Source organism: Panulirus ornatus, chromosome 11, assembly GCF_036320965.1.
Source record: "Panulirus ornatus isolate Po-2019 chromosome 11, ASM3632096v1, whole genome shotgun sequence".
NCBI lineage: Eukaryota > Metazoa > Arthropoda > Malacostraca > Decapoda > Palinuridae > Panulirus > Panulirus ornatus.
Genome location: NC_092234.1, coordinates 2,310,440 through 2,335,257, shown reverse-complemented (window position 1 = coordinate 2,335,257; position 24,818 = coordinate 2,310,440). Strand labels below are relative to the sequence as shown.

The 24,818-nt window shown below is 39.2% G+C and overlaps 1 protein-coding gene across 3 annotated transcripts in view; it reads right to left on the bottom strand.

Moving 5' to 3' along the window:
- ctrip (E3 ubiquitin-protein ligase ctrip) overlaps nucleotides 1–24,818 on the bottom strand; it is a 128,644-nt gene that overhangs the window by 70,110 nt on the left and 33,716 nt on the right. For 2 of the 3 annotated variants that reach the window (XM_071666340.1, XM_071666341.1), the window contains exons 7-11: nucleotides 24,141–24,418; nucleotides 13,512–13,727; nucleotides 12,581–12,768; nucleotides 7,152–7,340; nucleotides 2,852–3,013 (exon numbers count right to left, since the gene is read on the bottom strand). In XM_071666340.1, the coding sequence (XP_071522441.1) occupies nucleotides 2,852–3,013; nucleotides 7,152–7,340; nucleotides 12,581–12,768; nucleotides 13,512–13,727; nucleotides 24,141–24,418 (1,033 nt within the window). The remainder of the gene's footprint in view (nucleotides 1–2,851; nucleotides 3,014–7,151; nucleotides 7,341–12,580; nucleotides 12,769–13,511; nucleotides 13,728–24,140; nucleotides 24,419–24,818) is intronic. The other variant, XM_071666342.1, reaches the window with a different exon arrangement.

Sequence of the window (24,818 nt, the reverse complement as noted above, 5' to 3'; positions counted from 1 at the left end):
GTAATAAAAGTGTGTAGTTGAGAGAGCAGACGAGGGTGTGTTGAAATGGTTTGGACATACAGAATGAATGAGAGGAAAGGTTGACAAAGAGGATATATGTGTCAGAGGTGAAGGGAACAAAAAGTGGAAGACCAAATTGGAGGTGGAAGGATGGAGTGAAAAAGATTTTGGGCAATTGGGGCCTGAACATGAAGGAGGGTGAGAAGCACACAAGGAATAGAGTCAATTGTAATGATGTGATATACCGGGGTGGACATGCTGTCAATGGACTGAACCAAGGCATGTAAAACGTCTGGGGTAAACCATGGAAAAGTCTGTGAAGCCTGGATGTGGAGAGGGAGCTGTAGTTTTGGTGCATTACACATGACAGCTAAAGACTGAATGTGAAAGAATGTGGCCTTTTTTTTTTTGTCTGTTTTCTTGGCGCTACCTCAGTGACACAGGTGACAATGCTGTTTCCTGTGGGGTGGGGTAGCAAGGGGAAAGGATGAAGGCAAGCAGGTACAAATATGTACATGTGTGTATATATGTATAAGTTTGTGCACGTGTATTTATGAGTATATGTTTATATTATAGAGGTATAAGTTTGTTGAGTATTCCTGGTAAATTATATGGGAGGGTATTGATTGAGAGGGTGAAGGCATGTACAGAGCAACAGATTGGGGAAGAGCAGTGTGGTTTCAGAAGTGGTAGAGGATGTGTGGATCAGGTGTTTGCTTTGAAGAATGTATGTGAGAAATACCTAGAAAAGCAAATGGATTTGTATGTAGCATTTATGGATCTGGAGAAGGCATATGATAGAGTTGATAGAGATGCTCTGTGGAAGGTATTAAGAATATATGGTGTGGGAGGAAAGTTGTTAGAAGCAGTGAAAAGTTTTTATCGAGGATGTAAGGCATGTGTACGTGTAGGAAGAGAGGAAAGTGATTGGTTCTCAGTGAATGTAGGTTTGCGGCAGGGGTGTGTGATGTCTCCATGGTTGTTTAATTTGTTTATGGATGGGGTTGTTAGGGATGTGAATGCAAGAGTTTTGGAAAGAGGGGCAAGTATGAAGTCTGTTGGGGATGAGAGAGCTTGGGAAGTGAGTCAGTTGTTGTTCGCTGATGATACAGCGCTGGTGGCTGATTCATGTGAGAAACTGCAGAAGCTGGTGACTGAGTTTGGTAAAGTGTATGAAAGAAGAAAGTTACGAGTAAATGTGAATAAGAGCAAGGTAATTAGGTACAGTAGGGTTGAGGGTCAAGTCAATTGGGAGGTAAGTTTGAATGGAGAAAAACTGGAGGAAGTAAAGTGTTTTAGATATCTGGGAGTGGATCTGGCAGCGGATGGAACCATGGAAGCGGAAGTGGATCATAGGGTGGGGGAGGGGGCGAAAATCTTGGGAGCCTTGAAGAATGTGTGGAAGTTGAGAACATTATCTCGGAAAGCAAAAATGGGTATGTTTGAAGGAATAGTGGTTCCAACAATGTTGTATGGTTGCGAGGCGTGGGCTATGGATAGAGTTGTGCACAGGAGGATGGATGTGCTGGAAATGAGATGTTTGAGGACAATGTGTGGTGTGAGGTGGTTTGAGCAAGCAAGTAACGTAAGGGTAAGAGAGATGTGTGGAAATAAAAAGAGCATGGTTGAGAGAGCAGAAGAGGGTGTTTTGAAATGGTTTGGGCACATGGAGAGAATGAGTGAGGAAAGATTGACCAAGAGGATATATGTGTCGGAGGTGGAGGGAACGAGGAGAAGTGGGAGACCAAATTGGAGGTGGAAAGATGGAGTGAAAAAGATTTTGTGTGATCAGGGCCAGAACATGCAGGAGGGTGAAAGGAGGGCAAGGAATAGAGTGAACTGGATCGATGTGGTATACCGGGGTTGACGTGCTGTCAGTGGATTGAATCAGGGCATGTGAAGCGTCTGGGGTAAACCATGGAAAGCTGTGTAGGTATGTATATTTGCGTGTGTGGACGTATGTATATACATGTGTATGGGGGTGGGTTGGGCCATTTCTTTCATCTGTTTCCTTGCACTACCTCGCAAACGTGGGAGACAGCGACAAAGCAAAAAAAAAAAAAAAAAAATGTTTATATGTAGATGTATGTATATGTGTGTGTATTTATATATGCATGTATATGAGTGGATTTTTTTTCATCAGTTCCCTGGCGCTACCTTGCTGATGCAGGAAATGGTGACCAAGTATAATAAAGAAATATATCTAGCTATAGTACCTGCTTTCAAAGTCATCACTCCTATGCAGACTCTGTGCCAATTTCTAAACTGTTAGCCCTCATCCAATGCCATTCTTCACAATCTCTCTTGGCATCTGCATACTGACCTCTTTTCAAAGCTCACCCACTTCAGCTACTTCTTTGGTACATATTACAGCCTCTTTTTCTAAACCCAACGTAAACTAACACACTTGCAACCCCAAGGGAACATTCAAACATTCCACTTGATGCCCATCTTGTAACTTTTAAATCTAACAACTTCTTTGTATGCCTGTTAATCAGCAAATAATACTATAACACCTGTTGACATCAATCTAACTCAAACATATATACCTACGCATGTATCTTTTTTCAACTATGTATTTCTGCCATTTCTCTGTCAGTAAACAAACTGGCAAGCTTTTCCCCCTTCTCATTCACACCTGGAAACCCATCCCACCCATTTATACACTAGTTTGACAAATCAAACATCTCAGCATTCAGATACACTAGCAGAAAACTGCATATATTTTCAAAACTCAACCAAGCAAGCAAAGCCTAAGTGCAAAAAATCAACTTGAGCAGATTTAGGAGACTAACACAAATACATGTAAAAGTCTATTTCTATGTCACGGAAATATGATGTCTCCTCTTACCTGTGAAGTGAGTCTTGAAGACAGAAGTTGCAGAGAATCAGCTATGAAATGAAACTCATCGGCAGTGAGGTTTTGGCAACAATTGGCTGTGATACTCAGGGCAGCACGCTGTGCTCCAGTTGAGAAGAAGTCTATGTACATTAGGCAAGCAGACACCCCATGCTGAAAAATACAAGTTTGTTATTTTCCTCTCTATTTATAACATGAGTTTTGATACAGCAATGTATATCTGTATATCTTACTATATACTGGGTTTACTGAACAGACTAATAGAGGTATAAGGTTTGAGTATGTTAAGTATACCCGGAAAGGTTTATCGAAATGTGGAGACAGAGAGACGATATGCAGAGAACATTTAATTGGGCAGGAGCAGTTTGGGTTAAGGAGCAGAGGATAGGTGCACTAAGTGTTTGTTCTGAAGAATTTGTACAAGAAATACTTGGAATAATAGGATGAACTGTATGTTTCTTTCACGGAGCAGAAGAAACAATATGATAAGGGTGACAGAGAGGCCTTGTAAAGGGTGCAATGATATACGGGGTAAATATAAAGTTATCAAATGCAACGAGACTTTAAAAGCACAGTAAGTGCAAGTTGGATAAGAAGAGGACGTGTGGATTTTGGGGATGGTGGTTCAGCATCAGAATGTGTGAAGTAACTATAGTTGTTACATCAATTTATGGACACAGCAGTAATGGAGGTGAATGCAAAGGACTTTGAGTGAGGGCATCATTTAAGATATACTTTGGGGGATGGGAAGGAGTGCTGAATCAATTAATTGTATGTGACATGGCTTCGGTGGCAAGCTCATAAGAAACTCCAGAAGCTGGCGACAGCTTTTACAGATCATGAGAAGGTGTTTAATTCTGTTAACACAAGGTCTGTTTTGAATGCTTCAAAGAGAAAAGGAATACATAAAAGACTTAGAAATAACTGAAAACAATTATACAAATACTGATGTGCTGTCAATGGACTGAACCAGGGCATGCAAAGCGTCTTGGGTAAACCATGGAAAGGTCTGTGGGGCCTGGATGTGGAAAGGGAGCTGTGGTTTTGGTGTATTACAAATGACAGCTGGAGGATGTGTGTAAATGAATGTGGCCCTTTTTGTCTTCCTTGTGCTACCTCACTGGAGGTGGGGGATGCTGTTTCATGTGTGGCATGGTGGCAACAGGATGGATGAAGGCAGCAAGTTTGAATATGTACATGTGTACAAATGTATATGTCTGTATATGTGCATGTATGGGCATTTATGTATACATATATGTGTATGTGGGTGGTTGGGCCATTCTTCGTCTGTTTCCTTCCACTACCTCGCTGACGCAGGAAACAGCGATTAAGTATAATAAATCATTTATCATATTTCATATTTTGTTTTGTCACTGTCTCTCGCATTTGTGAGGTAGCGCAAGGAAACAGACAAAAGAAATGGCCCAACCCACCCCTATACACATGTATATACATACACGTCCACACACGCAAATATACATACCTATACATCTCAATGTACACACATATATATATATATACACACACAGACATACATATATACACATCTACATAATTCATACTGTCTGCCCTTATTTATTCCCATCGCCACCTCGCAACACATGGAATAACATCCCCCTCCCCCCTCATGTGTGCGAGGTAGCGCTAGGAAAAGACAACAAAGGCCCCGATCGTTCACACTCAGTCTCTAGCTGTCATGTAATAATGCCCGAAACCACAGCTCCCTTTCCACATCCAGGCCCCACACAACTTTCCATGGTTTACCCCAGACGCTTCACATGCCCTGATTCAATCCATTGACAGCACGTCAACCCCAGTATACCACATCGATCCAATACACTCTATTTCTTGCCCGCCTTTCACCCTCCTGCAAGTTCTGGCCCCGATTGCTCAAAATCTTTTTCACTCCATCTTTCCACCTCCAATTTGGTCTCCCACATCTCCTCGTTCCCTCCACCTCCGACACATATATCCTCTTGGTCAATCTTTCCTCACTCATTCTCTCCATGTGACCAAACCATTTCAAAACACCCTCTTCTGCTCTCTCAACCATGCTCTTTTTATTTCCACACATCTCTCTTACCCTTACATTACTTACTCAATCAAAACACCTCACACCACATACTGTCCTCAAACATCTCATTTCCAGCACATCCACCATCCTGCACACAACTCTATCCATAGCCCATGCCTCCCAACCATACAACACTGTTGGAACCACTATTCCTTCAAACATACCCATTTTTGCTTTCCGAGATAATGTTCTCGACTCCCACACATTCTTCAAGGCTCCCAGGACTTTCGACCCCTCCCCCACCCTATGATTCACTTCCGCTTCCATGGTTCCATCTGCTGCCAGATCCACTCCCAGATATCTAAAACACTTTACTTCCTCCACTTTTTCTCCATTCAAACTTACCTCCCAATTGACTTGACCCTCAACCCTACTGTACCTATTAACCTTGCTCTCATTCACATTTACTCTTAACTTTCTTCTTTCACACACTTTACCAAACTCAGTCACCAGCTTCTGCAGTTTCTCACATGAATCAGCCACCAGCGCTGTATCATCAGCGAACAACAATTGACTCACTTCCCAAGCTCTCTCATCCCTAACAGACTGCATACTTGCTCCTCTTTCCAAAACTCTTGCATTACCCTCCCTAACAACCCCATCCATAAACAAATCAAACAACCATGGAGACATCACACACCCCTGCCGCAAACCTACATTCACTGAGAACCAATCACTTTCCTCTCTTCCTACACGTACACATGCCTTACATCCTCGATAAAAACTTTTCACTGCTTCTAACAACTTGCCTCCCACACCAAATACTCTTAGTACCTTCCACAAAGCATCTTTATCAACTCTATCATAAATATAATAATAATAAATATAATTCCATGTGTGGCGAGGTGGTAATGGGAATGAATAAAGGCAGACAGTGTGAATTGTGTGCATGGGTATATACGTATGTGTCTGTGTGAGTATTATATGTGTACATTGAGATGTATAGGTATGTATATTTGCGTGTGTGGACGTGTATGTATATACATGTGTATGGGGTGGGTTGGGCCATTTCTTTCATCTGTTTCCTTGCGCTACCTCGCAAACGCGGGAGACAGCGACAAAGCAAAATAAATAAATAAAATAAATAAATCTTTTTTCTTTCATACTATTCGCCATTTCCCGTGTCAGCGAGGTAGCGTTAAGAACAGAGGACTGGGCCTCTGAGGAAACATCCTCATCCAGCCCCCTTCTCTGTTCCTTCCTTTGGAAAAAAAAAAAAAAAAGAGAGGGGAGGATTTCCAGCCCCCCGCTCCCTTCCCTTTTAGTCGCCTTCTACAACACGCAGGGAATACGTGGGAAGTATTCTTTCTCCCCTATCCCCAAAATAAATAAATATAATAATAAATATTTATCCCTGGGGATAGGGGATTAAGAATACTTCCCACGTATTCCCTGCGTGTCGTAGAAGGCGACTAAATGGGGAGGGAGCGGGGGGCTGGAAATCCTCCCCTCTCTCTTTTTTTTTTTTTTTTTTTTCCAAAAGAAGGAACAGAGAATTGGGCCAGGTGAGGGTATTCCCTCAAAGGCCCAGTCCTCTGTTCTTGGTGCTACCTCACTAACGCGGGAAGTGGCGAATAGTTTAAAAGAAAGAAAAAGAAAATAATAAATATAAGACGTCAACACTGAAAACTATATTCAAACAGAAGTACAGAAAAAGTAGGAGTAGTAATACGGAAAGGGACTATTACTTCTTGGAAGTAACTCAAAGGAGTATTATAAGTATACAGAAAACCAAACTGGATAAACATAGGCGTTAACATTCATGGAAGGTGGCAGAACCTAAGCAAGTGGAACTTAACCCTCCTTTGCTCAGGGAAGGGGGGGCACAGTGCCCCAATGCCCCATTGGTTCTGCCACCAGTCTCCCTAAGAAGGATTTGGATAAGATGACTAAATCGTTTAATTGTAGTGAATGCAGGCAACAACAGGAATCAACAGATAATCAAAGATATCAGGGAGATTACTTGTGAAACCGTAGTGTATATTTGGTAAAGAGTAATTAGTATTTCATATTGGAAGAATTGTAGGATGCTAATACCAATCTTGCATTCATCCATGCAAAGATACCCATTTTCTACCAATAAAAGCACATTAAAGATCACTATGAATTTAATCAAAATATAAAAAAATTTCAAATGAATTCTTCATATTCCAAAATAACTTATCAAAAGAAGATGCAGTCAGAACAATCTATGAACAAACAAACAGCATTACTTACAGCTTGCAATATTGCTTTTGAATGTTTGCGAGACAGCATGTCAAGAGCAGTTAGTGACTGTTCTGCAACATCCATGCACTGAATGACTTGCAACTTCTCTAAAAACACGGGCACTGCATCCACCACTACTGCAGATGACCGGGGCAGAGCCTCCATCATGTAAGTTAAGGCTCTACATGCATGATTCATCTGGGGAGAGAGAAGACAGGGGTGTCACTGATGAACAACTGAAACAAACAAAATCTAAAATCATTAATGGTTATTGTATGCTATGATGACTGCTTAAACACTCTCCTGAGGAGAGGTATTTATGGATCAGGAAGTGTATGATAACGTTGACACACAGGCAATGGAAAAAGGAATTAGGGAATGACAAGATTCTACCAAGAGATTATGGAATGTACACACGTAGGAAGGGAGCAAGATGAGATGGATCTGTATCATATTGTGATGTCACCAAGGTTATATAATCTGCATACGGTTTGTGTTGCGAGGGAGGTCATTGAAAGGGTCATAGAGTATAGAAAACAAAGTTTCCCAACATCAAAAAGATGAATGGGGAGGAGGTTTTAGATAATACTGAGATATCCTGAAAAGACATTAACAGAATACTAAAAACTCCTGGCTCATACAAGGCTCATGCTCATGATGAAATTTCACTGTATGTGCTGAAGATGTTTGTAGGCATGCTAGCTAAACCTCTAGAAATACTGTTCAAATACATCACAGGAAATAGGACGAGTGCCAAGAAAATGGAAACCAGCAAACACAATAACCTATAAGACAGGAGACTGAAAACACATTGAACTACGGACCAGTCTCACAGACAAGCATGTCTCAAAGGTTCTGTTAAGAAAATTACAAAGCAAGGGATGACTTTCTACAAAGAACTTACCTAGATAAAATTCAACACTGCTTTAAGGATAGGAGGTCATCTGTAATAAAACTCTTTGATTTCTATATAAGAATGAGCTCTGTCTTAGACAAAATGGAAGGCTGGGTGGACTGTCTGTCACTGGATGCAAGAAAGCATTTAACAACATCACATGGAAGGCTGATTAAGAAGCTGGAGTGCTAAGGAGGAATAAGGCGGAACTCTTTCAATGGACTGAAGACTGTTTCATTGGAAAGGAAGAAAGAATGCAAGTCAAATGAGCTTTCTCCAAATGGGTTGAGGTGACCAGTGTAGAGCCAAAGAGTTCTGTTCTGGGGCCATTAGCCTTTTTGCTCTTTGTAAATGGCTCATCCAAAGATATGGAGTCCTACCTAAATATGCTTGCAGTTTATGCAAAGGTCAGGAGGGTAGTAAAAAGTGAGGAAGATGCATAACTTACAAGGGACCTAAACAGTCTCTACAATTGGTGTGATATATGGCTGATGATATTCAACCCAAATAACTGTAATGAGGATGGGACATAGTAAAAGAAGGCCTCATGATGATTATCTAACAAGAAACAAGTTTTAAGTTTCTGTGTGCGAGAGGGATTGGAAAACTGACATCGTCCCTAACCTGTCGCCAGATTTCCTCATTAGGGAAATGGTCAAGAAGACAAACTGTCTTCCTGGCAAATACTGGAATAGTTTTAGAGTATATGGAGAGAGAAATAATTAACAAGCTGCTCATATGTAACATAAGGCCAAAACTATAATATGCTTATCAAGTTTAGTCTCTGTATCTAAAAAAGTACAAAGAAATTCTAAATAAACTTAAGAGAGTGTATAATGGTAGAAAGATGGGGCCCCATGAGTGTAAAACTCTCTCCCCATACTATACAAACAGGAAATTACTGAGCTAACAAAGAAGGCCCAGAGGTCAACAAAGCTAGTCCCAAAATCAAGACAGCTGAGGGTGGTCACATCACTACCTCAACTTTTCAAAACAAATAAATGATGCAGAAAGTGAATAGCTGTAAGGATACAGCAACCAGATGATATAATTTGACATTAAGCAAGAAACCTGTCAGAGAGATGATAAAAGTTCCTTATTGGTAGAAGAGTAGTGGATAAAAGGAATAAAATTACTTAGGGGATGGTCATTTCTAACACCATACATAAATCTAAGACTGTATAATAGTAAAAAATGTTCAAGGAATGGGGACCCACGAAAATAAGATCCCCTCCATGTACAGTTCAAACAAATGGTGAGAATTAGGTTATTACATGTAAAGAGTATACTAAACCTTCAACTTTGAAGATTTTTTTGCACGAGTCTGCAAAATGTACATACTCAAACATATTTGTAATTTCTTATTCTCACTAATGAAAAGTCCTGGTTTTATATGCTATTGGTTCTACTGTCTAATACATTTTTATACGACGAAAGCATCTTCCTTATCTTAGACATGAGGAAAATCTTATTTACTAGTCATCAAACAGTTTAATGCTGAAATAATCTTTAGTCAAAATTCTGACTGGATATATAACCACTATTATTTTAACCAATAGACTAGTTATTTGCATGATCAAAGTGCTGGATGGTACTTTATCCTTATACATTTGTAATAATATTTTAAATCATTGCAGTACCAATCAGTCTTTTTAGTTACTCAGACTTTATTTCATACTTCTAACTCTTATGAGATGGATGTATAAAATCAGTGTGCCTGATCCATTCCCAGGTATCTGAAACACTCCGTTATAATTCCTTCAAGTTCTCCCCCTTCAAACTCATCCTCCAAATAACCCGACTCTTTTCATTGCTAAACCAAACAACCTTCCTTTAATTCACATTAATCTTTCTCCTTTCACACTTTCCCCAAAACAGACATCTACTCCTGCAGTTTCTTACTTGAATCTGCTACCAGGAAACAACAATGAATTCAGCTCCAAGGCTGCTTACCCACAATAGACAGCATATACATCCCTCAACATCCCATGCACAAACAGATTATACAGCTATTCATTATATTTTATTTATTTTGCTTTGTCGCTGTCTCCCACGTTAGGGAGGTAGCGCAAGGAGACAGACAAAAGAATGGCCCAACCCACCCACATACACATGTATATACATACACGTCCACACACGCAAATATACATACCTATACATCTCAACGTATACATATATCCCTGGGGATAGGGAAGAAAGAATACTTCCCACGCATTCCTAACGTGTCGTAGAAGGCGACGGGAGTGGGGGGCTAGAAACCCTCCCCTCCTTGTATTTCAACTTGATAAAAGGGGAAACAGAAGATTATACAGCTATGGTGACATTAAACACTAATGCTGGAGATCCACCTTCACCATGAACCACTCACCTTCCTCTCTCTGTTTGTCCACATGCATTTCTCTCTTGAAATGAATTCCTCATTGCTTATAATAGCTTTCCTCCCACACTATATATATTCATGGCACTTTCCACAGAGCATTCTTATCAACATTATCATATGTTTCTTCTAGATCCATTAGTGCCACATACAAATCCTTGTTTCTCTCAGTATTTCTTACACATTCTTCAAAGCAAACACCTGATCCACTCATCCTATGTCACTCCTGAAACCACACTGTTCCTCACGTCTTGAGGCTCTGTTAATGCTAGCACCATCTCAATCATCACTCTTCCATACAATTTACCAGGTACACTTAACAAACTTGTACCTCTTTGATTTGAACACTTAAATTTGTCTTCCTTGCCTTTATACAATGGCACTATACAGGCCATCAATTCTAAGGCACCTCACAATGATCCATACATACATTGAAAATCCTAATGAACCAATTAACAACACTGTCTCCCACCACTTCCTGAAAAATATAATTACAATGCCATCCATCCAACAGCCTTGCCACTTTTCATCTTATAAAAGACTTTCATCACCTCTTTTATTCATCAAACACTTGCTATGACCCTCTTACTTAGCATATCTCCCTGACTGAAACACCCTACATCAACCACCCGAACATGAAACATGTTCAATAGTACTTCAAAGTACTGACTTTGACACCTCTTCAGCTCATCTCTGTCTGTTACCACTTATTCTTTTGCCCCTTCACTGATGTTCCCATATGTTCACTTGTTTTTCTCACACTACTAACCCTTTCCAAAACATTTTCTTATTCTCCCAACAGTTTGCTGATACCCACTCACACCAACCCTCATAAGCTCCTGCATCTTCTTTCAACCCCTTGCCATGTTCTCTTGTAAATTTCCCACTCACTCACACTTCTACCCTGTAAGCAACACCATACACCTTTCCTCTCTCTTTCACTAGCACCATAACTTTGTCATCCCACCACTTTCTCACCTACCTACCTTCTAAATGCAACACCCTTCTACTGCACATGGCAGCACCGCTCCCCTAAACATCTCCCATTCCTCAACCACTCCCCTAGCTTCATTTACTTTCACCTTTTGCCATTCTACACTCAATATCTCCTGGTCTCCCTTCATACACGCCTTATTTCCAAGCTTGCTCACTTTCACCATCCTCTTCTCATCCACTTAATTTCCTCTTTTCTGAAAGCCACTTACCAGTCTACACCCTTGCATCCACTAGGTAATGATCAGATATCCCACCAGCCACTCCTCTAAGAACAATCAAATCCAAGAGTATCTCTTTTGCTCACTGATCAATTGGTTCATAATACAATAATGCCACTTCTGTTCTTTCTAACTCCACATAAGTATGACCCTCTTTTTAAATAAGGTATTCCAAGTCACCATTTCTTTTTAGAACTCCACAAGCTGCTCATTTTCATGCACATCAATAAATTCCTATGCCCCACAATTATATCCTCAACTGCCAAATCATCCATCACTAATACATGACATCTAACACCAAAATTGCTCTTACACTCACGCAGCTCCACCTAAAACTCTTGCCTCTCTTCATCCAACTTCTCTGTCCAGGTGCATTAAGTACTAATAATTACCCAACTCTGATAATCCATTTTCAACCACATCAGTCTGGGCCTCACTTCCTCACATCATTTCACACATTACACCTATTCCTCTTTCAGCAGAAGTGCTACCCCTTACTCAGCTCCTGCCCTCACACTACCCCTGACTTTATCTCAACACCTTTCCAAATCGTTCTTCCCCTTAAGTCTTGTTTCACTCAAAGCAAGAACAACCAGGCTCCTTTGCCCAAACATACTAATTATCTCTCCCTTCTTTTCATCTTGGTTACATCCAAACATATTCAGATACCTCAGCCTGAGCCTCTGAGGCAGATGAGCACCCTACACTTGGCTACCTCTTACCCCCTCATCTGCCTTCTATGACATGCTGGGAATAAATAGGAAGTATTCTTTCTCCTTTATAACCAGAGATATTGTATTCTTACTGAGTAAAAATCTGAGTCAAGACCAAAGCATTAAATACTATGTTGAAAACCTGAATATTTTCATTATACATTATTACATACTTACTTCTAAGAAGCTGTTACATACAAAATCATCATTATTCCAAGTCTTAAAAGAGTGCTACATACCATATCAAAATTGTGCTCCATATTGAGCAAGTTTATTAGGGCTGGAGTGACTTGCTTGATTGGGAAGCCAGCTAATGTATCCTCATTGCCCATAACCAACAACTGACACATCTCTATCACGGCTTGCAACTGTTCACTTTCCTCTCCATTTGCTTGTAGACCTACAAGGAGCTGCTGTGCTTTGGAACCTGTTAAATGCGAGTTATATGAAATGTCAACATTCTTCAAACTTATTCCTTCATATCATAGCTACTATTGTATGCCTTGGTCTATGTAAAGAAAGAACTGCTTATCTTAGTAAATATGCTATAGATAAATTTTCCCACATTAACAGTAGGCCCATGCATGCAGGCTCTTCAAATGTTTTATGTAAAGACCATCTTCATACTTTCAAATGCTTAAAAGGTATCAGCTTAGTTCGAAAACTGCTGAAGAATTCTGCATGTTAGTTTGGCTTTCAAGGAGTGAAGCAACTGCCACTTGCTTGCACAAAGAATGACAAAAGCAGAAAGAGTGTGGGCTGCCTTAAAATGTATACATATACAGAAGGAAACAAAAATAAGTAAATCAGGTACAAAAAAAGTCAAGTATGAAACAACAGTAGAACCAGGGATATAGAGTAGGACAATCTCTTAAAGATCAAACTGAGTAAATGTATGTAAAACCAGAGAGATGCTGTGGTCTTTGTGTGGTCACTAAAAAATCAATGGAAGAAAAAGTCCTTCCTTCCTCACTATTGCTCCTATTAGCGACCAAGGACAACCGATCAACTTCCACTTTATCAAGAAAATAATGCAATCTTTATTTGAATATACCTACAAAGATATATTATCCATACAAAAAATATCTTTCTCACTTGAGATTCAATATTTCAGAAAAATTAATTACAGATTATTATCTTTCAAACAACATCCAATTAAGGAAAACTTACTAATGGAAGAAGACACAGAGCGATGTAAAATGTGTTGCATGCGAGGTCCTAATGCCCCAAACAGGCTAGGAGGAAGACCACGCGATGCTAATAGAGTTTCTAACCGTCCCATTTCATTTTCCTCACTCTCACTGTCTGTAGGTGCACCCATGAGTCCTCCAATGCTGCCAGCTAGGCCTCCACCACTTGCTCCACTGCTACTTCCACCACCTATGGCTGAAATGGAAATAAAGTATGGTGGGGAGTGTCTTAAGTGAAAATGGCACTGTCAGTGGAGGTGGTCTGGGGAGCCACACTGCCAGCATTCCTCGCCTCTCATTTAAAGCATGCAGTTCTAAGGATTATCGGTGTCCAACCTGCAGAACATGCAAATGTGTGTGTGACCCAAGTGGTCAAGTAGAGTTTCTCCCGGTTGTAGAAAAAGAGTCATAGGCAGAGTGCACACAAGGCACTGGTAACTGCATGCAGTAAAATTTTGGCTTGTAGCATTAAAATAAGACTGAATTGCATCCTGACTTATTTCACTGCTTGGAGCAGAACTTGCTATCCAATCCTTGACTGTGTCCATGCTGAGATGCATGTTCTAGTCCAGTATGAGGATCCGATTCATAGCTGTGAACTGATCATGAACATCATCCCAGAGATGAATGGCTGAGAGCCAAAACAGGAACCTAAATAAGAACAACGTGAAATACTCTGACCCTGAATGATGTCTGACCGTGTAAGAACAGTTTAGTCTGAAACATCTTCTATGGTCATCTTGTTGTATACTCGATACATAAGATTTCATGCATGCCAATGTTCTGAATGACAACTTTGAGCAAGCATATTCTTGAATGACTTATTCATCCACAGAATCTAATGCCATCACAGAAAAGTCCAACATATAATGTCCACTATGGCCATAAAACTAAATAAGTCACTGTCCCCAACACTTCTACCTGTGTGCTGATTTTATATCATTTTTCAAGGAAAATAGGGAACAGTTTTCTCATGTTAAAAAAAGAGGAAAAAGAAATCCATTTATAAAATAAGCGAGGGAGTGTGCCAAGTAGTCCTACACGATGAAGATTAGTTCTTTCCAGTGTATACCACTATCATCATTACCTACCTGAGTGATGTGGGTTAAAGTAGATGCTTCTTGGTATGTCAAATTATACAATTCATTAGTCGGTGTTACTATGCAGTAAATGAGCACTGTCATCAAAGGTTGTACCTCAGCTCTAGGCTATCTGTTATATGGGGTTATGCCATTCGTGCTCTAACATCTCTGACTACCCTCATGTATGGTGTAGAAAGTTAGTACAGCTACCATTCATAAATGTGTCATAATGACCAATTCAGTGCAAGTTATGCAATTCTCCAGCTGCTTCTGGGTCATTTATGGAGACTCAGTTCCCTTGAAACTGGATTCTAATTCCTGAAACTAAGTGGTATGGAAAGAGGAATATGTGATGATAAATCATGAACTGTTACAAAAGAGTACATAGGTGAGGCTAGCATGTATTTTCTGGATTTCAGGGGTTTATAAATATTGCTTTAGAGAAAAAAATTCATAAGACAGGTAAATACTACACTGAAGAGACTGGGTAGGTTTGAGTAATTAACAGTGTTATGAATTCAATGTTTGTAGAAAAAGCACTCTCACAGTTGGTTAGAAAAGACATATAATTCTCTTATCTTCTCTTCCCCCAGACCCGATTGCCACCCACAGCATCAGAGAGGTAATGCCAGGAAACAAAGAAAGGCCACATCTATTCACACTCACTCTCTACTTATCAAGTGTAATGCACCAAAACCACAGCTCCCTATCCACATCTAGTCCCCAAAGACCTTTCCATGATTACCTTAGATGTTTCGCATGCCCTGATTCAGTCCACTGATGGTATATTGACCCTAGTATACCACATCGTTCCGTTCCAATGCACTCTACTCTGTGCAAGCCTTTCAACCTTCTCAATGTTCAGGCCTCAATTGCTCAAAATCTCTTTCACTTCATCCTTCCACCTCCATTTGGTTCCCCACTTCTTGTTCCCTTCACTTCTGACACATATATCCTCTGTCAACCTTTCCTCATTCATTATCTCTGTATGTTCAAACCAATTCAACAAATCCTCTTCTGCTCTCTCAAGTGTAATTTTTCAAATGTATATGTATGTACATAAGTATATATATACATATAAATAAATACATGTTTCATTTATCATGTATTCATTTATTATACTTGATCAACGTTTCCCATTTCAGCAAGGAAGCCCCAGGAAACAGACAAAGAAGCATCCACTCATAACCACACACATATACATACACACTCATTTACTCAAACGCGGGAGACAGCGACAAAGCAAAATAAATAAAATAAATAATCTTCATTATACATAATAGCTGTTTTTCGCATCAGCGAGGTAGTGCCAGGAAAAAGAAAAGAATTCACCTTCCTAACCACCCCACCCATAAACAAATATATTTTATTTTTATCTATTTTGTCGCTGTCTCCCGCATTAACGAGGTAGCGCAAGGAAACAGACGAAAGAAATGGCCCAACCCATCCACATACACATGTATATACATACACGTCCACCCACGCAAATATACATACCTATACATCTCAATGTACAAATATATATACACACACACACATATACATACATACACATGTACATAATTCATACTGTCTGCATATTTATATATATTATTTTTTATCATTTTTTTATTTTGCTTTGTCGCTGTCTCCCGTGTTTGCGAGGTATATATATATATATATATATATATATATATATATATATATATATATATATATATATATATTAGGTACAGTAGGGTTGAGGGTCAAGTCAATTGGGAGGTGAGTTTGAATGGAGAAAAACTGGAGGAAGTGAAGTGTTTTAGATATCTGGGAGTGGATCTGGCAGCGGATGGAACCATGGAAGCGGAAGTGGATCATAGGGTGGGGGAGGGGGCGAAAATTCTGGGAGCCTTGAAGAATGTGTGGAAGTCGAGAACATTATCTCGGAAAGCAAAAATGGGTATGTTTGAAGGAATAGTGGTTCTAACAATGTTGTACGGTTGTGAGGCGTGGACTATGGATAGAGTTGTGCGCAGGAGGATGGATGTGCTGGAAATGAGATGTTTGAGGACAATGTGTGGTGTGAGGTGGTTTGATCGAGTAAGTAACGTAAGGGTAAGAGAGATGTGTGGAAATAAAAAGAGCGTGGTTGAGAGAGCAGAAGAGGGTGTTTTGAAATGGTTTGGTCACATGGAGAGAATGAGTGAGGAAAGATTGACCAAGAGGATATATGTGTCGGAGGTGGAGGGAACGAGGAGAAGAGGGAGACCAAATTGGAGGTGGAAAGATGGAGTGAAAAAGATTTTGTGTGATCGGGGCCTGAACATGCAGGAGGGTGAAAGGAGGGCAAGGAATAGAGTGAATTGGAGCAATGTGGTATACCGGGGTTGACGTGCTGTCAGTGGATTGAATCAAGGCATGTGAAGCGTCTGGGGTAAACCATGGAGGGCTGTGTGGGTATGTATATTTGCGTGTGTGGATGTATGTATATACATGTGTATGGGGGTGGGTTGGGCCATTTCTTTCGTCTGTTTCCTTGCGCTACCTCGCAAACGCGGGAGACAGCGACAAAGCAAAAAAAAAAAAAAAATATATATATATATATATATATATATATATATATATATTTTATTATTTTTTTTATTATTTATTATACTTTGTCGCTGCATATATATATATATATATATATATATATATATGCGTGGATGGGTCTTTCTTCATATGTTCCCTAATGCTACCTTGCTAACGTGGGAAACGGTTGAATATGAGTGATGATAAAGTGGCATATGTAGGATATTTTGGTCAGGGTTGTGTGCGAATTGAGGACAGTGAAAATGGTTTGGTTAAGAGATTAGAGGAGGTGAAAGCCTTGCGGAAGACGAAATCTGGCAAGGCAGCAGGTCTGGATGGAATTGCAGTTGAATTTATTAAGAAAGGGGGTGATTGTGTTGTTGATTGGTTGGTAAGGATATTCAGTGTATGTATGGATCATGGTGAAAAGCCTCAGGATTGGCAGAATGCATGTATAATACCATTGTACAAAGGCAAAGGGATAAGAGGGAGTGTTCTCTGTAGTACCCCAACCGAGAAAAAGGAAGCATAGCTGCATTGAAACTTAGCCAAAACAGCAGGGTTAGCATGAACCTAGAGACAGTACCTACCTAGGGGTACCTACATCTAACCAGAATGAGAATGGCAGGGCTTGTATGAAACACTCATAGTGTTTTCCACACGAGAGAGAAAGAGAGAGAGAGAGAGAGAGAGAGAGAGAGAGAGAGAGAGAGAGAGAGAGAGAGAGAGAGAGAGACTCTTGCTTAGTCTTTCCACAGAATTTTGCTAAAATTGCTAGCAAACAGTAATTTCCACAGGAAAATAAATTATAAAAAATGAGTCATGTTAGTTATGTTTCGTCAAGAGATATGTACAAGAGATTTTCTAAGCTTGTGGACTAAAAATCAGCAACACATGTGTAGGAAGGTCAGAAAAGAAAAGATAGCAACCTGTCCCAGAGTGACATGACAATCACAAAATGTTGGCTCACTGCAGAGCCATCACTAACCTTACCAATTCCTTGGCAGGTATGGTACGAGGCATGCATGGGATGGATTGAAAAATTATTCAGAACACAGGGAGCAAGGTGATGTCAATGGACTTAAAAAGAGCATTTGAAGCAGTCTGGGGAAACTATGGAAAAATCTGTGGGACTAGGCTCTGGACAGTGGGCTCTGGTTTTGGTGCATTACAGAGCACAGCAAGGGTGTAGATGTGTACAAAGGAGGCTATCATTTGTTTGTTCCTAATGCTAACTTGCTACATCTGGCAACAAAGTAGGAAAAAAATTATGAGAAAAAAGTGAGCTCACCTTCCTAATAGTGCCGTGGTATAACAGTGAAGATATTTATCATACATGCTCACCATTTCCCGCATGAGCGAGGTAGCATCAACAACAGATGACAGAGCATTACAAAATTCCTTACTTGGCTCCTTGCTCTGTTCCTTCTTTTGGAAAGGAGTAAAGGAATGGAGAATTCCCTGCCATCTGCTCTCACTCATCTTAGTTGCCTTCTACAACATGCAAGGAATACATGGGCATTGCTCTTTCTCTTAACCCCAGGGATAATAACAGTAAACACATATATTCCCCAAGGGTGTGCTGGAGAAATGGAGAAAGAGTATTTTAGAGGGTTTGTATCAATCAAATTACCATTTGTCCACTATAAGATTAAATAAATACATGCAAAAGCTCAACAATGCATGTGAGCAAATGCGGCATTTCTTCATCTGTTCTTGGTGCTACCTTGCTAACAAGGGAAATGGTGAAAAAAAATAGAAGAAAAGGATATGTGCAAAAAAAAAAAGCTAACGTGTACTATATGTGTACAATCTGTCGTATAATGCTTTAGTTAACAAACAGAACTTGAAGGAGAGAGGTGGAGGAAAAGTTTTGGTGTGCATCATTCATATTTTCTGTTTCCATGATAAAATGTAAGAAATATATGTAAAAGTGAAGGATATGAGGGGTGTGCATCATTTATATTTTCTGTTTTCTATTACAAATGAAAGAAAAATATGTAAAAGTGAAGGATATGTTCTACAGGGTGATGTACCATATCTTATGTGTCGATTATATAACAGTGAATTTAACATGGAAATTGCCAAAAGAATGTTGGAAACAGGTGTGCATCACTCACTGTCTGTGGCATCAATGAGTCACTACTCATGTTGCCTACATAAGGCAGAAATGAATGCTAAACCTATTTGCCATGCAGATGTCAAAATATTGGTGTGCAGTTTAAATAAAGCCCACAAAGAGTATCACTAATATTATGACTTCCATTGTGCCCTGGTCAGGCAGCTGTGACTCTCATCATTTAAGGATATATGATGGTAGATGCAGACAGACTTATAACCTTGAAATAAATGAGATGGGACACTGGCAGCACAATGAAAACATACACACACACACACACACACCAAATAATTCTATGGCTAAATACCATTTGTCATTCTTACCATCAGCTGGCTGCCACAATCACTAGTTCCCCACATACATCAATGTATCATTTCTTACACAATATTACAAATCAAATTTAGTTACATACATTTGTTATGGAAAATTTGTCCCTGATATCATTATCATTATCAATAACTAAACATAAAATAAATATGTATATCAGTGATGTAATAACACTGAGAAGCAATACTGCATGGTATGGCTAAATACAACATACAATGTTCCATTTACTGACCAGTATCTTAACTCATTAACCCTATTTCTTATTCATGGATTAACATATGTAATATTTCCAATCAGAAGCAGCACTTCTCACTGCTTCTTTTACCTGAAAGCCAAACCAACATGCAGAATTCTTGGGCTAAATTTTAAGCATTGCTATAAAGTCTTCCCCATTGCAAAGTATGGAGATGGTCTGTATCCTAAACCTTTTGGGGGAGTGTTTTGGGGTGCCAGCCTACTATGAATATGAGATGTGAAAAGATACGCAAAATAATTTGTACATGTAAATCAAGAGGTAAAACAAGAATAAGTTTGAAATGAACTCCATGCAAAAAGCATGTTAATAACTTACCACTCGTATTACACTTTCTTCCCACTGCTGCTAAAAAAAAATTTTCATAAAAGGGGTATGTTTCTACAGCATTCCATTTCATCATTTATATATTCTGAATGCACATCCCTCTAGTCCATAATTTTCATAGCTTAACAGCATATTTGTTTCAAGTAATTCTTCCCACAATTAATTACTTTATGTACTTAACAATTAACTATTCAAAACTGACCTCTAGTGACCAAAATTTATCAAACCCTAACCTTCACTGACATTCATGTATCTCAAGCTCTAACCTTCAATGGCATACATTTATCTCAAACTCTAACCTTCAATGGCATGTACTTATCTCAAACTCTAACATTCAATGGCATAAATTCAACTAAAAATCTAACCCTCAACGGCATACATCTAAAAAAAAAAAAAAACAGTGGCATACATCTATCTCAAACTCTAACCATCAATAACATACATCTATCTTAAGCTCTAACCTTCAATGGGATACACTTACCTCAAACTCTAACCTTCAATGGCATATATTTATATCAAACTGTAACCTTTACTCACAAACATTATTTTAAACTCTGACCTTAAATGCCATATATTTATCTAAAACTCTAAACTTCAATTGCATACATTTATCTCACCTCTAATCTTCAGTGAAAACACACTTCTAAGAGAATGCTTTTTACTCTAACTTTTATCATCCGAATAATAATAAACATCCATATTTACCTTCTATGTATCCATTCAAGTTGCACACACACATTATCTTATCAAACCACACGTACTTTAAACTGTTTTACTTTGCTCCCAGGTATTTGCTCCTAAGCAAATCCAAGTTCTACTTGTCACTCACACATAATTGTGACCACATGAAATGTACTTTCTTCACATACAATGGGCACTTTTCATACTAAAAGTACATTGATTAATTAATGATGAATTTCCACATGTCAATTAACATTCTCAAACTGCAATACATAATTACAGGTATTTCCTAGCATAACCAATGCAATTCATTTTCATACCTACCTTGCATTTTTTGTCCATTTTCATCTAAGCTCTTAAAAACACACCCTCTTTATGATCTTAATATGGTTTTAACATTCATCTAGTACACCTATTTCACATCAAATCACTTTACATGTGCATTCCCCTTTCATTTCTTCCTCCTTAAGTACAAAATTTCTAAAATACAATCTCTATCATACCAGTCACCATTTTATTGAAAAGTCTTACTTTATTATCAAGATTAGTTAAGTGAAAAGAAAGAGGGCAATCTTTTATGTTTGCCATATGCCTACTCTTAAAGGATAACAGTTTTCAAACATTTTTTTTTCTTCACATCCATCCATCATTTTTCCTCATGAATAAGGTAGACCCATAAACATACAAAGAAGTGGCCTCATTCACTCACATCCACTCTCTAGCTGTCACATATAATCAAAGAAAACAGAGTCCCCTATCCAAAGTCTCACCTGAGAGCTTCACATGCCCTGGTTCAGCCCAATGACAGTTTATCATCCCCTGTATACCATATCGCTCCAATTCACTGTAACCCTTGCACACCCTGCAGCCTCCTCTATGTTAAGGCCCCAAACCTTCATGGTATCTTCCCCTTATCATTCTAATTTCTCCTTAGTTCCCCCTTTTCCTTTTTTCCTCCACTTCTGACAAGCATACCCTCTTCTTCATTCTTTCATCACACATTGTCTTCAAATATCGCTAAAGCCAAGCTCTCTCTCATTTAGTAAATTTCTCCTCTAGAGAAAGCAGTTCCCTTTTATGTAACTATCTCTGATGCTAATTCCCTTCAGAAACTCCCTCAAGGGGATGTCCATGGTAAAAGAGCCTCCATAACTGGTGAATTCATGTGCCACTTGTTAGCCTTTAGTACCTCACCCTTAAAAGGCCACTGGCAAAAGGTAACTCTAGTGCAATGCTGCATCATCAACAAAGTGCTTTGGAAGCAACTGAGTGTGTTTGCAGTTTTGAAGCAAGAGATCAGGTATCAGCGGTGGATGATTTCTATGTGAATGTGAAAGTTTAGGGTATAACTGGGGGGGAATGGAGTATTCATTAATATGAATGGAAATGAAGAACTTTTGGAGTTGTGTGCTGAAAATGGGCTGGTGAGAAGGAATACTTATTCATTTATCTATTATACTTTATCATTGTTTCCCGAGTCGGTGAGGTAGCGCCAAGAAACAGACAAAGAATGGCCCATCCACTCATATACACATATATGTACATAAATGCCCATACATGCACATATACATATATATACATACACAGACATATATATATATACAAATGTACATATTCATACTAGCTTGCCTTCATCCATTCCTATCACTACCCCACCACAAAAAAAATAGCACTGCTACCCCACACCTCAGGAAGGTAGCGCCAGAAAAACAAGACATAAAAGCCCACATTTGTTCACACTCAGTCTCTAGAAGTCATGTGTAATGCACCAAAACCACAGCTCCCTATCCACTTCCAGGCTCCCACAATATATTACTATATATTTTCTTTGCTGTCTGGGTAGCACAAAAATGATGTGCTACCCTCTAAGCTGTTCTAATTGTCACTAACCTGGTGAGTTAAAATAAAGAATTCCTGACTCACTCCTCCACTGTTTACTTAACACAGGATCTTTCAATGACCCAAACTGCATGCAGCACACTCACAGTCAACTGCCAAATAAGCACATCAACAGTAAATGGGCTGAACTCTACTCCATCAAACATACACCCATCTGAAACCACACCACCGAAAAGACATACAAGTTACACTTTCTCAAATGCATTTTAGACACAATCCATACCTACATTAACCCTTCAATGGGCAAGACACTCTACTTTCATGTAAAACAATGTCATTTGAGTATCTCTTGCAGGATCCCCACTTCCTTAAGAAATGAAAACCCTAATTCAACAGATTACATGCCCAGATGAAACTTCCTTACCAAAGTCACTGTACACTTACTCCTAAATTGTAATAAACTAACTTGCACAGACATACTCCCTATATCAATCACACACTCCTATATCAATCACACACTTTTTGACCAGTGGTTCCACCTCATGGATGTGGCTAGCTTCCATAGTGTTGTAGGCAACCTATATAAAAGATTCCCACTGCAGTAAAGTAAGGGAATGTTTCTCTGTTTAAACTATCATGTAACTGCACAACATTTTTCAAACAAAGTTTGAAAATTCTTACAATAAAATATTAACGTTTAATGAAAGACCCAAAGTCATACTTAGTTTCATTTTTCAATATTCATAAGCACTATTTACCACACAGCATATTCACAGCTTATAAGCTGATATTCAATGAAAACCCCTATTTTTAATAGAAGAATGTTCCATGAACACTTTTTTCAACTGCAGTCCCCACAGTTACTAAAACTGAAATAAGATTGGGTGGAAGTATCATTTGGAAAACATTAAAAGCATCTGTACTATGATCCATGGCCAAATGTGTAAGCTTTTTCATGTTATAAGCCAGGTTAAACTATCTTATAAATAGCATAACTCAGGCAAAATCTAAACTGGAGGTATGGGTCTTCTGCAGTGCTGTTCTATCAATGCTGGAATAACTATCAAGATTTTGACTTTTAAAGTCATGACCAACAATAATCTGCAAGTTAAAGTGTAATCCCTGGAGACAGACAGATGACACACAAGGCAACCCCAAAGTGTCTGCCATGCTACACAGGCAACACATAACACTGACCAAAACTTGCTTACACTTCACAAATACTTCCTTCTCTCAATATCCAAATCCATATGAAAGACCTCCAAGATATAGTTCATGTAAGTTAAGTCATATAGGTATATGCCACCCACTTAAAAGCAGATCAGAATGGAAAAAAAATTATTTCAAAGGCATCAAGTGTGCAGACCCTGCATATATTGTACATAATCAAAATGTACCTTTTAATACAATCTATTAAACAATAACCCACCAAAATGTTACACCCACCTCCCAGAGTAGCTAATGATGCAGTAGGTAGCAGGCCAGATGTAGTAGATGTGGAAGGTGCTGCATGTAGAGCAGCAGAGGCTGTGGTAGTTGTTGGCGGTACTCCAGTTGAACTTGTAGCTCCTTGGTTACCTGGAGTGGAGCAAGCACCATGGGGAGATGCCTGTGGGGGTCCTGATGATGATGTAGATGAACCTTCATGGCCACCATGTGACCCAGACATGCCTGAGCCACTGCTACCAAAGCTCACCTTCCCGCACCCTCTCGATGAGTGCTGGCTGTGAGTATAAAGGAGGTTTATCATTTGGGAAAAAACATTTTATTAGTCTAACATTTACAACCCTCATGAATAACAGTGTTATTTATTCATAGTATAGTGCTATTTTGATTCTGTGAAAAACACACATCCCTATCATATACATCCAGTTTCCACTTAAGACGGGCATTACATTGCAAGAAAAAGACAACTTAATAGAATCATTGAACTAAGATGCCAATTTTACCAAAGGATTCAATAGGATATGGCTTAGAGAGAGAGAGAGAGAGAGAGAGAGAGAGAGAGAGAGAGAGAGAGAGAGAGAGAGAGAGAGAGAGAGAGAGAGAGAGAGAGCTTATGCAGATTTAAGAACCAAATTTTCACTTATCAATATGATTAAAATGTCAAAAGACATATAGTTC